General features: G+C 41.9%; 1 protein-coding gene across 19 annotated transcripts in view; it reads right to left on the bottom strand.

Moving 5' to 3' along the window:
* LOC117226595 (CUGBP Elav-like family member 1-A) overlaps positions 1-16,439 on the bottom strand; it is a 425,233-nt gene that overhangs the window by 131,737 nt on the left and 277,057 nt on the right. For all 19 annotated transcript variants that reach the window (XM_076528848.1, XM_076528851.1, XM_076528847.1 and 16 more), the window contains one exon: positions 15,322-15,491. In XM_076528848.1, coding sequence (XP_076384963.1) covers positions 15,322-15,491 — 170 coding nt within the window. The remainder of the gene's footprint in view (positions 1-15,321; positions 15,492-16,439) is intronic.

Below are 16,439 nucleotides of genomic sequence, written 5' to 3'. Positions count from 1 at the left end.
TCCCGGGCAAAGTATTTTTCACTTGCGGGGGAAACGCGGCGAGAAAGGCGGCCGGAGAGCATCGGTCCTCCGGACGGCCACTTTTTCACGGGTATCTTGAACAACCTTCGTCTCGCCGGCCACCTTGCGCACCCCCCCCGCAGCCCCGACGACGCCTGTAGACCCCACCGTTGAAAATAAGAACGCGGAACGCGAGCAAAGCGTACCGCGTTAATTTAAACTTGCGTGCAGGATTTCGGACTTTTACTTTCGGAGTTTCCGCAATGGAAAAGGCCTCGGAGAAGCGGATGGTAACTGTGTAGAGGTGGGGTAGGCAGTAACGTCGCGTCGGAGGAATAGATTGTCCCCGTTTCCCGGAACTCGTTACGTTTTCGTCGCAGGGAATTACGGCACTTTGACTAAAACCGGTTAAAGTCTGGTCCCGGAGTTGCGACTAACGGGCCTTGATCCTCGTAATCTCGTGGAACTGAAGACACCTTCTTGTAGTAGTTTCATAATTTCATTGATAAATGTCTGCGTCGTTTAGCAGGGGGATCGGAGGCTGAAGTTGAAACCGCGCGCGCGCGCGCGCGGAAACGACTGCGGATACTGTGTCGCCGTGATACACACCGTCGCGGTGTCGTCAAAACATTTTCCATCCTGTTGAGCGAAACTTTTATTCGACGGTTCTTCGTCCGGTCGAGAGGAAGAAGCGTCTCGCGTTATTTACGCGTGTCTCGTCCAGGCAATTAGCGTTCCGAATACCATGTGAAAAACCGTAGATTAGCGAAACGCGGTAGAAGAATGCACAAAAGCGAAGCGTCGTGGTGATGTCGCCGGCCGGGTAATTAGGAACAGATCTTGTCGCAAAACCGTCTTGCCGCGACTAATTAAACGGCGGTTAAAATCGAATTTCGGAAACTCGGCGGGGACACGGTGCGTTCGTTAAAGATCTCGCGAGATCAACGAGACTTTATCTCGCCTCGACGGGCGTATCTTCAATTTTATTTCCTCGTTTTCTTCCTTTCGGCGAACGCGGAGAAGAATGCAAATACATGTCGCTCCTTCTGGCATTATACGATGTCAAGACCGTCATCGATCCTGCAAATATTTGAGCTCTCGAGTGACGAAGGAGGGAAAAAAGACGTCGAGGAAAGGAGGATACTGTATTTCGGTAGATATCCGAAGTAACTCAGACAAATTTGCACGAAACTTACGGCGGCCGCGTACCCGGTGTGATAGAAGGATATTTGAAGAATAAATTTCCGAGACCGGGAGAGGATACCTTTACCATAAATATTTAGCTGTGAAAATGCGCTTCTTAGAATATCCACGCGGCCTTCGAGGAAACGTTCACCGATTAAATGCTATCGCCAGATTTTCCGGACGTCGAAAATTGGCAAAATCGATGCCATCGCCGCGGCAGGATACGTTCGGTCCCGTTCTTGTAAATAGCTTCCCCGAGGAACGTTGTTCTCCGGTGCAAACTCGGTTGTCTCCATTCCAAAGTGAAAACAGTAGATCAACTCGACCGCTTGCTTTTATCTATAACACTCTTTACCCGCAGTTTCTAGTGAAAACTGTCCGATAAAACAATATCGAGACAAGGACCGTTCACCGGGCTCTTCTGTGCCCCAGTTTCTACAAAATTGTCCTCGTCGGCTCATAAACTATTGCGCGATAAGCTGTGAAAGTGCTGCTTCGCTCATAATTCCTTGGTCCGGTGTTATAAGCGATCTGTTAACACAAAAGGATGAACGGTGGCAGCCGTATACGTACTTAAGTACATACAACTTCAATTTCGTGTTTAAAGCTCGCAGGCTATGTTCGCGATCTTGTTCAGATGCTAAACGATGTTTGTATTATACACCGCATCACTTCCTAATTATATGTGCCAGCAAAATATTGTGTTGCTTTACTTCAAAAGAACGGGTATAATATAAACATTCGTTTTTACCTGTTGAATCTTCAGATTGTAGTTCAATAGGGATGTTAGATAAATACGTAAAATAAAAGAAAGCGAAATATATTGCGTTCACAGTTTTAATAAATAAAGCGTTACATAGTAATTATTAACATTGCATCGTTCAAAATAAAGATGCAACGTGCGTGCCCAAAGTATATATACCATATAAAGTAAATGTAAGATAAATATTCCATATTTCCAATTTAAACATTGAAGATATAAATTATGCTGTGTCCTTATACAGCTACCAGCACGAAAGTTTCGCACTACTTACATATTTTAATATAATTTCAGACACATAATAAATAGAATAAATATTATTATTTCAAGGTCATATAATGTAAACATCTACATCAGTTACACGATGCATGCAAAAAAAGAACATCGATAACCTTGTAAACTTCGAAAAAAATGACCTCAGAAAACGATATTTTTGCAACATAATGATTTCTTCGAACCATTCAAATAGCATACGAGATATTTGTTGTGCTTCCACAATTAAAGGAGATACGTAGGTGGCCTTATTTAAGCCTCTGTACAACCTCTATTGTGCTCTATGGACGCTGAAATCGAGGAGAAATATAATTGAATTGTTCGAAAACCAAAAGTTCGTAGGAAATTTTTCGTTTTTGTTTCCAGTGTTCGAGACTTTGATACATTCAAAACGATCCTCTGCGCAAATAATTGGTATTCTTCCGAAGGAGCGGGATCGTCCGGTGACCCAGACAATAACGAACGAGTCGTTTCTTGCTTGTGGTGCAGAAGAGGACAAAGCGGGGGCTAGAAATTTCCAAGAGAAAGTCGCGGTCGGCCGCAAAAAGCGGCTCACCTTCTAAAACAGCCGGGTCCGGTGCACACCACAGCAGATTTAATGAATGAACAAGCGATGGGAAAAACTTCAAAGGATGGCAGAATAGTGCTCGGGAGGAAACGGAGAAACAGTAGAAAAGAGCGAGAGTAAAATACGACAAAACCTCAATCCCTTTAATGGAGACAAATCCCCCTCTGCGTGCGGCCTCCTGCGAAGAACCAGCGCCTGCACCGGCACCAGTACCAGACAATTTGTAAGAGTATATCCCACCTAGCCTCTTATATTAGTACCCAACGTTAGGGGGTGGTTCTGCTGGCCAATCATCCTCAGACTTTCCGCACCTTCCTTCTTCCGTTCGCTCTTCTTCGTCCACATTCTCGCCATCACCTTTATCTTTCTCACCTCCTCCCCCCTCTCTCTCTTTCTCTCTCGACGTTCCATGTCTTTTCTCCAGTTCCACCTCCATTTTCCGTGGACCGGTTGCGAGGTTCCCCGGTCTCGGTGCCACCCCGTAAAATCGACTGGCTCGCACGTAACCGACGCTCGTTCTTGAAATTATAAAATTAACGACCAGCATCCATCAACAGGCATAATACCGAACATTAAGCCGCCCTCGCCGCAGCCCCGGGCTTCCGCGAAACGAACTTTTTGCGGGCCACTCAATCTTAGTTAAATCTCCGCGCGAATTTCACCGTCTCCAGCCCGTCCAGCGATCACTGCACGCGTGCGGCGCGTTCGTGCGCGCGCGAGAGAATCGAAAACGTTGTTTTCATTTCCATCATAAATCTGCCATAGGAGATGAAATTTTGCGTAGAGCCGCGTTAAAGTTCGTAGATAACGAAATTCAACGAGCGAGAACCATGATTCGGGTATATCTAATTATTCAAATTAAATTGGACGAACTTTGACTTCGGCTAGACAATATATCAGCACCAACTTCGCGATATTTTTGCCATTGAAGTTTCCCAACATTTAACCTTTAATTAATTTAGTCTGGCAGGTCGCAGGAGCGGGTTTGCATCCGAAAGTTAAAATATTCCGAATATTCCGTCGGATATGATTATAATTTTACGGTAAACTCTTGGCAATATTGCTCGACGAAGAACGAAAACAGCGTATCGATCCGGAATACGTTCGAGCTACCGATAGGTAATAAAAGATGTGAAATGGTTAACAATTTTCTGCGCGCGCGTTTACCGTGTTTAGTTATCAATATATATCCTATGAACAGATTTAAATTGTGTATATGTACCGTATATTTCGCCTGTGCGTTAAATATTGCACAGTGCCCCCGTTGCGTTATCGCGGCCGTCGTATCGTAATTTCTTTCCGATGCGCCCGTCGAGATGAAATATTTCAAATGACGATGTAAAATGGAACACCCTGTGTATACCGGTATACGCTATACACTATACACTCCTTTTTCCCGACGATCGCGGTTAGTTTTAGCCCTTTGACGTAGCTTGCTTCTGACGTTCGTCGCTTACGCGGAAACCCGGCCGTGTGCCACTTTCAGAATGCAATTTGTCAACAACCTTTACGCGGCCACGTCGAAGATTTTTATACAGAAGTCGGTGGCTTCAGCTAACGGCGCAGCCTAACTTTGCGAGAGCATCGCGTCGGGAAATACCGTTTCTCCCGGTTGAACGAGCTCGACGATACAAAAATATCTTTCGTCCGTTTTCTTCTCCGGAGTTCTCCGACGTTCCCCGAAATTTTTCGTTCAGCCAGAGAGATTCCGAAAGTCACTGCTTGGAATCTGTAACCTGTATTAAACGACGTATTATACGTCGTATAAGCAGACCGTGTCAGCCTGCTCCAGTCTCACTGCTGAAAACCAAATCATTAGAAATATTTCAACAACTTACACCGAGGAATAACCCAGGAAACGAGAAACTAAACTTCTTTGCTAAGGAAGCTCGATACTCTGATCGGACGGAGCAAAAGTTCTTATTCCATTTCAAGAACTTACAAACTAAGTACGAACAAAAATCAAGGACAAATGACACCAGTTGTCGGCCAACATAAACTGAACAATGATTCACAACATAGATGTCAGTCAATTCCGCGTCGCGTCGGTCGCATATGGGTGATGGCTGATTAATTCTTGACTAGTTTTCAAAATTTATTCTTCTTGCAGAATATTCGACTGAATTTTACTGAGATATTTATTTTATAAGGGCAGATATATTTATTTTATAAATTTATTTTGTATTATATTTATTTTTATAAGGGTGTTCGTTCAGGTCTGTTGCATGCGATGTTCGCAGATTGGACGGGTTTGAGTGACCGCGCCGACCGATCTTCTGTTAGGATTAGTGTTCACAGAAAAACTGGTTACGCAAGTAGTGGGGGTAGGCGACGTATGCGCCGGAGTCCCGTACAGCGGCGTGAAGCGTCTACCGCGCGAATGTTCACCCAGTCGACGCGCCACGCCGCTGTGCTAGACTCCCTGCTGGATCTCGACAAATAATAGCTCGACTAAGAATAGAACACACTAATATCACACAACGGACAGAACTATCCTTTCGTAATATTTATGATATTAAATTGAACCCTCCCCCCGAAGGTTTCATAGCGATTAACGTTTGATCCTCATCACCTTCCGATAGATATCCTTCGTTCTCGATAGACGGCGGTGACACGCTGATAAATTGCGATCGAACGAGGCACGGCCGTAAGAAACAAATCGGCTGATTCGAGCAAAAACTTGGGTGATCGTAAGGAACCGGCTTCTGTAGTTTTTGTAGGCAGCCGGAAGCAAGACGGTTGGTCTCTCTCTCTCTCTCTCTCTCTCTCTTTCTCTCTCTCTTTCATGGAACATATCCTTCCAGGATAATGCCTTGAAGATGTAAAATTGCTAGGATAGTTGGCAGGATTTTTTCCTAAGATCTTTTAAAAATTCTGGCATCGCTAGCTTCGTCCTTCAACGAGGAAATCAAAATAACTGCACGCAAACAAATTTTGAGAAAAGTGAATTGATAACGAGGATACCAAGATGTTTTTGTACCTGGTATTGATTCACTGCAGATCGTAATACACTTACGGTAAAAACGAAAAGACTTGTTACACTATATTATTCTCGAATTATTCGATCTATTAACACGTTTCGTGCCGAGCTTTTTTTACTCGAATCTTCACACTTTGATATTTTACTAAAACTTGATGTATTACGTGCAATTATTAATTCTCGTACACATAACAACGTAACAAAAACTTATCAACGCCCATTCTTGCGGTGGAAATTGATTCTTCAGTTCTAAATTTCTTGTAAACAATTTGTTCAGTTCACTAAGTAAACATGCAAGCGTGTACCATCGATGGTACACGTGGCACGGAACGTGTTAACTCCTGAAATGTATTATTTTATTTCGCGAACGCGCTCTAAAATGAGTTCTTTTGTTTTGCTTTAATAACAAGTGCACACAAATTAATGTAAATGCAAGGAGAACATTCGCCATCGAACAAGAAAAAGCAATGTTCTCGTGACAAGTATACTCGAAATGGTAAAACAGGAACATTAATTTTTATTTCATCTCCTTTCCTTACGATTGACTGTTAAGTAATCATAAATTCGCAGTCTATTGGATTCCGGGAAGCTGAAAATTAATACAGCTTCGATATTAAATATCCGACATCGATAAAATGTATAGATTTATAGAAAAAAGTTGATTGGAAAGTCTCGAGTGGGTCCGGCTAACAAGGACAAGCTTTTTTCTTAAGGGTGGCAATGGTTCTCGAGATCGAAGCGGGCGTGGAATTATGATATGAAATATAATTGAGCGAATGCGATTCGATGGCCGAACGGCGGATAACTAGCAGAAATCGATCATGAGATTCTGCTTGTAGGACACGTGCAAAACGTGTTCACAGGAACAAAGGTTTTGCATCTCAACGGCAACAGCTCTCTCGCTATCGCTCCGGTGACTTATCACTTGAACTGTATTTACCGTAACTTTGACTATATATCCAACAGCTCGATTTTACCGTACAACTCTCGCAAGAAATACAATTTGAATGGCTGTAGTAGCTTGCCGCTTGCTGCTCGCTTCTAATAAGAACAACAGGATTAACGCTCCCTTGAGTAAAGCAGAACGGACCGGGATTATGTACCGTGTAAACTGCAAGCTTACCTTTGAATGCAATTGTAAATGACGGTACTTAATATATGCTTTCGCTCGTTGAGATGCGAATACGGGTCGACGGGCGAGCCTTTTTTCCCGTGATCTTTCGAGAAACGATCGATGCAAACGTGACGTTCGACGAGTTTCGACAGTTCTCCGCAGTTCTCCACGAAAAACTCGCATCCATCGCGTTCTCGAATTTCTTTCGCAGGTCCGTGACCTCCATTTTCTCGGTGTACGGATTTGAAATATCCTTCAAAAGGAAACAAAGTTTCTCTTGCTCCGGAGAGGGAATAAAATTTATTCTTACGGCTTGCAGGTATTCAATCGAATACGGCGGAAACGCGAGTTCCGCTCTGCACGGCTCGGCACGGCTCGGCTCGGCTCGGCTTGGATGCAGCTTTCCAATCGTTTCGCGTGGCAGTTTCGTTTAAACTTTTCCGTCTAATCCGTTGGAGTGCGTCCTCTGAAAAGACACTCGTGTTCCCCGCAAATCCGGCAAACTTCGAGCAGCTTGGGAAACATGCCTCGAAATTTCGAAGAAACGCGTCGAAAATCGCGGGCACCGATAAGAACAAACCTATTCAAACTTCCCGGTGATTTCGATCCGTTTCACTTCACGATCCGGGAACACCTCGTTTCCATCTTCAAATTCTTTAACACTTTTACTACAGTGTCACCGACACGTGGGCGGAGAAATTATTTTGTCGGATCTGAAAATTGATTTTCACGCTGATCTGTTACATCTTCTTAATTTACAATTCTACTTTTCGATCTTAATTTGATTAAATGAATTATTTCAAGTTTGATGACATTTTTTTAGGCTATTGGTGCGGTAGTCACGGTATTAAGCACTTGGCAGCTATACGCGCAGAGATTTTAGACTGCAGATTTTTATGCGAAATAAAAATTTTCGAAGTTATTCGTAAGAAACGCGAATATGATGACAATATCTTTCCTCTTTTAATAACTTTAGCGAGCTGTGCATAAAACAAAAATATTCTCAAATTCTTCCAATGTCTTTACAGTTTTGTATTCGATGTAGTCATTCCTGTTAGAAATACGTAAAATCCGCTGTCCACAGATTTTAGTTGAAAGGCAACGTGTCAATCATCTTGGCATAATACCGAAGGTACAAAGTACAGTAGAAATTTAATGGAACGTTGTATTATCTTTAAGGTCAGTGGGCGACACAAAAACTCGTATAGCCTGTAAAATATACGTTTGATTTTAAACGACCCATCAATGGCCTGCTCGGAGGAAAACCAGTCCGCAAAAGTTATGGTCGCCGCTCGACTTTGATAGGGCTTGTTCGTAAAATTCACATCGGAACGTATATTTTATAGACCGTCGAATTTGTCTTGAAAAAAAAGTATGAAGTTCCGCTTGCCGAGCTTAGCCGGTATACATACTCGGTGGATCATCAATCGTCGATTCGACTGGGAGGCAGGTGTCGAGCCATAGAAACGACAAATAAGAGCGAAAGCGGAGCGATTTCTATGGATTTCTGTGGGAGATGTCGGGAGACAGGCTGTCGAACCTCGCCGCGCCGTCTTCTCCTCTGATTGAAAGAGGCAAGGGCGCCCGTTTGCTCTTACCCGCTCGCACTCGATCCAACCCGCCCGAAACCCGCTCCAATCTGCTCCAACCCGTATCAATCCGCTCGAACCCGCTCAGCGACTCGCGCGCCTCGAAACGTCGTTCTACTTAAGGACGATTAATAGCGGCCCGTGATTAATGGTGGAGCGTACTTCCGTGCAACGAGTGCTATAAGATCGATCAGTAAAACAGTAGGTTGGCAGCGGGGGGTGCGGGGCAAACGGATCCTACGAGCAATTTCCATACAACAAGGTACACGATCCGGGGGAAATTCGAGGAAGAGCTTCGAAGGTACCTAGTTGCCGACGAATTTCTACGAAGACGCGTTACCATAATGAAGACGTTCCAGTGTTTGATGTTTAAGCGACGGTTAGTTTACTGAAATATCGTCTGTTGATCTTTCGAACTAGCTAAGGTACGCGATCAGAACTTCGGACGAAAAACTTCATTCCCCAGACTTCGTGTAATTGAAGCTTCGGAAAATATTCGCGCTTTGTTAGACAAAACCCGCTGAACTATATATTAGCTGGATGAAAGCATTTTATATCGTAGCAATAAATATGTTTAAGGCTCTCTAGCGTCGGTGTTAATTCGTAAGCGAATTGTAATAACGTCGGACAAATTTTCTGTACATCGATCTTTGCTACTCTGCAGTGCAGAATGATTGCTAGATTGAAATTCTTCTGGTAGTTAGTACATTTTTACAGAACTTTTAGAAATGTCCCAGTGTACCACAACGCGATTAATATTACAATAATATATAATAATAATAATACCTTCGAATTTTAAAACTATCGTTCTATGAGATGCTTCGGACAATTGTGACTGCACAACGTTCTATTTAATAACGCTAACCATCGCGTTTATTTAATAATTTTACTTAACATTTTTCTAAATACTTCATCCAATACTTTATTTAATATATATATATATATAATAATATAAATAAACGCGATGGTTAGCGTTATTAAATAGAACGTTGTACAGTCGCAATTGTCCGAAGCATCTCATAGAACGATAGTTTTAAAATTCGAAGGTTTTCCATTAGTTCTGACGTAGAGAGCGAGTGCAGCGTTCCTAGAGCACGAAATGCGGAAAGTAGCACAAAGGACGACGTTGAAACGGGCGCGAGAAATAATTCGAATTAGATTGTGGCCGTATAGAAAATATGCGGCAGGAAAGTGACACGCGACCCAGGACTTTAATACAATTTCGAATTCCATCGCGGAGCCCATTTAAAACTGTCAAGCATGAAATTCAGGAACGAAGGAGCCGAGCGAAATGTCAGAATTTTCGAGCAACCGAAACGCAAAACGCGATTTAGCCATGGCGAAAGATCGAAACTTTTCGAAGCTATCTCGTGTCCACCGCTTGCATAAATAACGCGACGTGGAACACCGTTTATTTTCGGGGATAGGAGGAAGGGTTCTCTGCCGGTACCATGGGGACCGAGGGGGCTGGGGAAAACGGGGGCAAACTTCCGGTTTCTCGGGCAGAGTGCTCAGGGAAGCAATAAAACCTCTATTTAGCCGCGTGCCTGCATACTTGCTATAGCTTCTCGTTTCTTGTTTCCCTCATAGCCTGTGGATCTCGGCTATCGGTTCTGAACCAGCGGTTCCATTGCATTAACTCTTTCGTTGCCTCGCAAATTTATTGGCATACAAACTTATTTACGTGAAATAATGGATTTCTTACGATTTGTAAATCGATCGTTCCAAATACTGTGTAACATTACGGGACCGTCGAAATGACGATGCAGTTTTGGGGAAAATATAAAGGATGTCCCAGGACACTTCATGTCCCTACATGAAAGAAGAAATTGAATGATGATATTAGTACTATTTATAAGTGGCATACGCCTTCTATCGAGATCCATTCATCTGAACTATTCTAAACCATAATTACGCGTGCGCGTATTCGCTGGATATTCAAAATTGATTTTCTCATGTCTCATGTAGAATCATCTCCTTCTCGGTTGCACCACCGATCCTGGGACACCCTGTACGATATTTCCTTTGACATATGGTAGTGGAGCGGGTTATTGTAGGATGAACGATTGCTTCACCATTTGATTTGTTTTTGGGCATAATTTACTGTATATTTATCGAATAAGATGTATTAAATTTTGTATTCTTTTATTTTTTTATTTAAAGATAAACAAAATAATTCTGTATGACAATAAATCTGTGAAACAATGAAAGAGGTAATATTGCAATGTAAAGCAATGTAAAGTAGACACCTTTAGTGCTTCGCGCGCGCGTGAACGCAATGCTGGAAGTTATAGTTTATTTATTTATGGGAAACGCATTGTTCATACGACAATGTAATATTAATCCTTTACGGTCCTACAATCGAGTCAGACTCGAAGTTGATTTTTGTATTAATTCGGATGCTTCCTTACTTTAGCCTATTTGCATTGTATTCGTGAAAACTACTATAATTACATGGTACGTATTTTAAATATTTTACGAAACGCTGCACGGGCCATATGTACACTGTTATAACAAACACTCGAACAAGAGGGAGAACATGCTTTCGACTTGAAACGGTTGAATTCTAAAAACGAGAGAAAGTTTGTTTCATTGAAATTCCCGGAATTGCGATGATTTGTGCACGAATGTAACACATTTTTCTGTTCCATTTTCAGAAGAAAAGACTCGGTGAAGCACGCGTGGGCAAATGCGGATTCCAACTATGGTTTCGCGAGCCAGCGACGCGGGAAATGCGGAAATTCTGAGAACTTTCGGAACGATTAATCTAGACGAATTGTAAACGTCACGCGCAGCTGCAAAATTGATGGTAGCGCCCGAGTACCAGTCTGACGAAATTCGTTTGCCATTGTGAAAATTTAACTTGATTACCCTGACGTAATGGTAAATTAATGTCCCACCAGCGGAACCGTCTCATCGAATTGCATTTTTGACCGCGCGTATATGTATGATGTACAGGGTGACCCGTAATCGCGAGGCGACGTTTCGCGCGTAGGAAAAATGATCCGGAACAAAGTTCGACAGGGGAAGGCCGGCAAATGGTATCGGAGGTAGCTCGAAGTTTCGCGATCGAAATTAAGCAGGATTGGCTTTCGCGATACTTACGCGTGTCTTCGGGCAAGTTCGTCTTTACAGGACGAGAACTCGCGCCAGGAGCTGTCCGAAAACTTCCGAAATGCCGAACCCGTCCAATTTATTGGAGTCTCAAAAAGTGTTTGGTTCTATTCGATTGGCTCGCGTAAGCTACTGGAATTCGATACTCCGTTACTTTGTGATGGAACGACAAGAGGGGAAGAATCTCGATCAAACGAGCCAGTTTCTCCTTTCGGAGATTTCCTGGCTGGTATTCGCTTATCCTCGCGATTGGTAAAATATTCCTTGTCGCGATCGAGTGCCCAAGAATTTCCTAATCCGAGTTCTCTCGAGCCAGTAGATCTTACGCGAAAAAAAGAATCGAGTATCTCTAAACGAGGAGTTACTACAGTCGACGTCTGCATTCCTTTTCGACTCGACAAAAGCATGATTCTACGCCGGCAAGGTGTTGAAACTTGAAGTCAAAGGAGACTCGAACGGTTGGAAGTGGTTCGAGTCGACAATGGAACAGACAAATTGCAGAGAGGGACAGTACATCAACTGTGTATCGACTAAAGAATGTAATTGTTGAAAGAACACGAGGTTTTAATGTTTTCTTGTCACTCCAAATGTTTAATAGTAAGATTAAAAAAAGATTATTTTAGTCATTGTACAATAAACTAGTCCCTCTAACGCTTAAAAAGAACACTAGACATTTAGTCGAGTTTGAAACATTTGTACCGTTTTAAAACGTGTGAGCTCACTTTTGTTCCTTAATACAAGTTAATACAAGAGAACAATTTACGTATACGTGCATTAGTCGTTTTAAAGAGAAACAAGAGATGTCCAGTCGAGAAGAGTTCGGTCGTCTGGACTTGAGAGATTTCAGATTTAGCTTGCGTTGTGTAGACTCCGTGTCATGATCATAGTTATGTATGCAGCAGCCAAGCTTGAGAAATTGAGATACTTTTGGATTTCGAGGATTTCATCCCCAGGACAGAGATAGCGAGGTTTATTCAGGAAACGGGACATAATCGCTGCCGCGCTCGTAAATCAATTATTGGTTACTATTTAGGGCATAGAAAATTGCTTACGGTCCTCTCTGTATTATCCGAATGCCTCATTAATTATCCACGTTCCGATTCTATCTGCATCGGTAAATGGAAATTGAATTACGTGTCTGGTTCTCAAGAATCTCATTTTTTATTCCGCCGTCTATTGTTAGACCGCTAAACGATTCGAGCGGTTTCAAATATTTCCTGTGTTCTCCGTTTGTCTGATCAGTTTGATGTCTTCCAGGTGGCTTCGCTAGTTGTTTTCACTTTCGCGAAAATTGATATCTACTGTTTCCACAGGCAATCGTTTATTCTATAACGATGCTGTTATTTTTAGGACACATTCTATGGATCCGCGAGCATTTCCATGCGAATGACGTATTTCCAATTAATGAGAAGCAAATTGCGATTCAGCGATTCGGAAGGCTGGTTCACTGCATACGGATAGATTTCGAACAGGCGACATAAAAGGCTAAGGACACGGAGGGTTCTCTCTTCGATCAATAGCGACAACGAAGGACCGTAGAAGTGCGAGCACCACTGTCCGGGCATCGATCCTTACGTGTCCCACGTATAGTACTTATTTTCTCCCCGGTCTCTTCGACCGCGGTCTCTCTTCACCTTCTATGAGAAATTAGGACGGTGATCCGACAAACCAAGACTGCAAGTTAGGGCACACTACCGCTGAATTAATTGAGCTCTCCTTTCCTCTCACTGCCGGCTCTGTGACCCCTTACAACCTCCAGTAAGGCTCGCAGGATGTTCTAATTAATCTTATAGAAATGAAATGAGTCGAATTTATTGAAATTTCTAATTCTTTCTTCATTTCCTGTGCCAAAGGAGCTCAAAAATTTTCTTTCTACTAATTTAGACCGCGAATCTTTATGTAATATAAAAATTTATTCAGTTAATCGCCATTAATAAATATTTACTAAAAATACATTTTTGATGGAATGATTTTAATGATTTTAATATTTTTACAATTTTGTATTAACAAAAATATATTCTAATTAAGAATGTAATGACTACATTTCAAAATTCGTAGTCTATGAATAATTCGAACAGAAATTATTGTATCATGCGACCGACGTTGATCCATTTTAAGTTAATATTGCCATTGCAATATTGATTAAGACATCTCTAGCCGCGAATTATAAATGCCGCGGGGATTTTTCAATCCAGTTGTATCATGAGCGTGCACGTTTGATTATTTTTTCTGGATTAACATAAGTTCGTCGAGAGAACTTGAAAAGCGTTGGGTCATTCGTTCATCGCCGAAATAAAGAAGAAAAATAATTTACTACTGTGATATTTCCGATAATTTGAAGGAATCAAAAAACAATATCATATTATTAATATTAATAATCTCTAAAATTAGCAATCTCTTTACTATTTTATATTTGGCCTAGTCATTCTCGTTATACATGCATCGAATCCGCAGTTCATCGACAATTGCGAAGTAGCTATATGCACAAACCATTTCATCCTTCTTTGCGATGCAAATGGGTCAAATTAATTTCACGTCTGATCGTCTGATCTAATGGATGAAAAGAGCTAAAATTGTGACACCATCCGAGTATGTGTCAGGAACGCGTGAAATAGAGAAGATAGTGAATGAGATCATCTTGCGAAGAAGGAGCACGTTGCAATCGGGAGATGCGAATGAAATATTCTCGTTGAACGTTTCCGTCGCGATACATCATCCAACCAGAACGTTGCTGAAATCGTTCAATCTACTCGGAACCAGGCGCGAGAATTATTTTATTCTCGAATTATGTTCGCGTGGCACGGACGAACAGAAACTGGTTTAATCTCGGTCTACGATCGTGTCGCAACGTTTTATCGTCCTTCCTGCCATCGTAAATGGTGTCCATTTTCTCTCTCTCTCTCTCCTTCTCCCTTCTCTCTCTTCCTCTCTCTCTCTCTCTCTCTCTCTCTCTTTCTCTCTGTGTAGCCCCATTCACTGTACATCCATTCGCGCTTGTCATACGAACGTTCCATTGCCAAATCTGACAATCGCATGCAACTAGGACCTCACAATACATCTCAATTATTACTTTTCTTCGTTTTTCATTCCGCGAATAATTGTTTCACCGCGATCGGTTCTTTACGACAGGTCTATGAATCGGTTAGTCGAGATTTCGACTAGAGGCTCGAGGAACGATTTCGCGATTGATCGCGGCGAAAAACGAGCGACAGAGCTCGCTACACCGTTGGCGAATTTTACGCGAGTAACGGCGGCCAGTGGCGCGATTAAAAATAAACGGCGAGAGACAATTGAATTCTGCTCGATTATCAGGAACGGTGTAGTTAATAGAATTGCCACAAGATTAAAGTAACTCTTGCTATGCGGCAGACTAATGAAAAATCTGTTCGTTATCGAATATTGCGATACGGAGGATTGTCGAGCGGCAGAGAAAAGTTCCAATAATTAAATTAACGTGGCTTTGCCCGAACGTGCTCATAACTCGATCGAATTCCAAACGATTGCGGCAGCTGTGACGATTCATTTTGAACGTGAAACCGACTCCGCGTCCGGGGCTTTTAGGTACCGAGTACGTACCGAATATCAAATTGTAATTTTCCCGGCCGTGTCGTCGAAAGTTTCAAAGTTCTTCGAAAATCGAAGCAGAACCGTTTCATCGGAAAAACGTCGAGTCGAGCTCTCTCGTTTTCTTTTTTTTCAACAAACTGCCACTTCTCTCGTCCTTTATCGCGCACTCACCTCTATGGCTTCCGGTGATCTTGTCCCGCAGGATGTTTATCTGATGCACTCGACCGAACTCCTCGAACAACGTCCTTAAATCGTCCTCGTCCATGTCGTGCGGTACCTGGCCCACGAACATTTTTATATTGTCAGGATCTGGCTGCTCCATGCCATTGTTGTTCATTATGCTGAAACACAAAGTAATATGTTCATAAAGCATCCGTTCTACTCCCGGATTTATAAATTATTAAGGCTAGAACAGTGACGGATTTCAAATCCATTCTTATCGAAATTGTCAAGATGCTTGTCCGAGCAATCACGGGAAATTATTTAATCAATCGATTAAATTGCCTTTTGATTGCTAGCGAAGCTGATTTGTAGAAGACAATGTAAGTGTCAACGTATCATGTGCAGGACATGCAATGTACGTACTGCACAAATATTTAGATTTGGCGGACATACCACATGAACTTTTGTTAATAGAGTATACTCTAAAAATAAGTACTGAAAAGAAAGCAAGACCTCCAAGTTATATATGGGAATACATGGATAGTAAATATCATGGCTTTTACAATAGTTTAATTGAAATATCATAAAATCAAAATTCTTGCTATACCTCCTAATAAAAAAAAAATAAAACATCATATTAATGAAATATATCTTATTTTTTCTTATATTTTCTATAATATTCTATTTTTCTATATTTTCTATACTTTCAGTTCTTCCTAGATACGACACATGCAGACTTTCCTCTAAAAACAATTCCTTTTTCATAAATCCATGTATTATTATTGTAAGAAATAAAAAACTTTGTTATATTTTTAAGCTACTGTAGTCTTAGTTACATGGAAAGATAAAAATAAATCAAGTTTTGTTAATAGTTCGAAGATAGCGATGCCTTTTTCTCTTCCTCCTAAAAAGTTACATTTTTGACGCTTACATTGTTTTCTATGAACATTCTTTAATTATATCCGAAGACAAGGCAACGGCACAGCAATTGGCCACTCCACAGTAACCGGCTCCACTGCCCTACAGAGTAATCACATTAAGTGCATGGTTCGCGCATTTATCGAGTTTCAGTCTCTTTGAATCCAGGAGATGTAATCCTGCTAATTTCTGTGAAACGATTTCCCCTT

This window comes from Megalopta genalis, chromosome 2 (genome assembly GCF_051020955.1).
Source record: "Megalopta genalis isolate 19385.01 chromosome 2, iyMegGena1_principal, whole genome shotgun sequence".
NCBI classification, from domain to species: Eukaryota; Metazoa; Arthropoda; class Insecta; order Hymenoptera; family Halictidae; genus Megalopta; species Megalopta genalis.
Note: the sequence above shows the minus strand (reverse complement) of the source record. Positions and strands in the feature narration are given on the sequence as shown.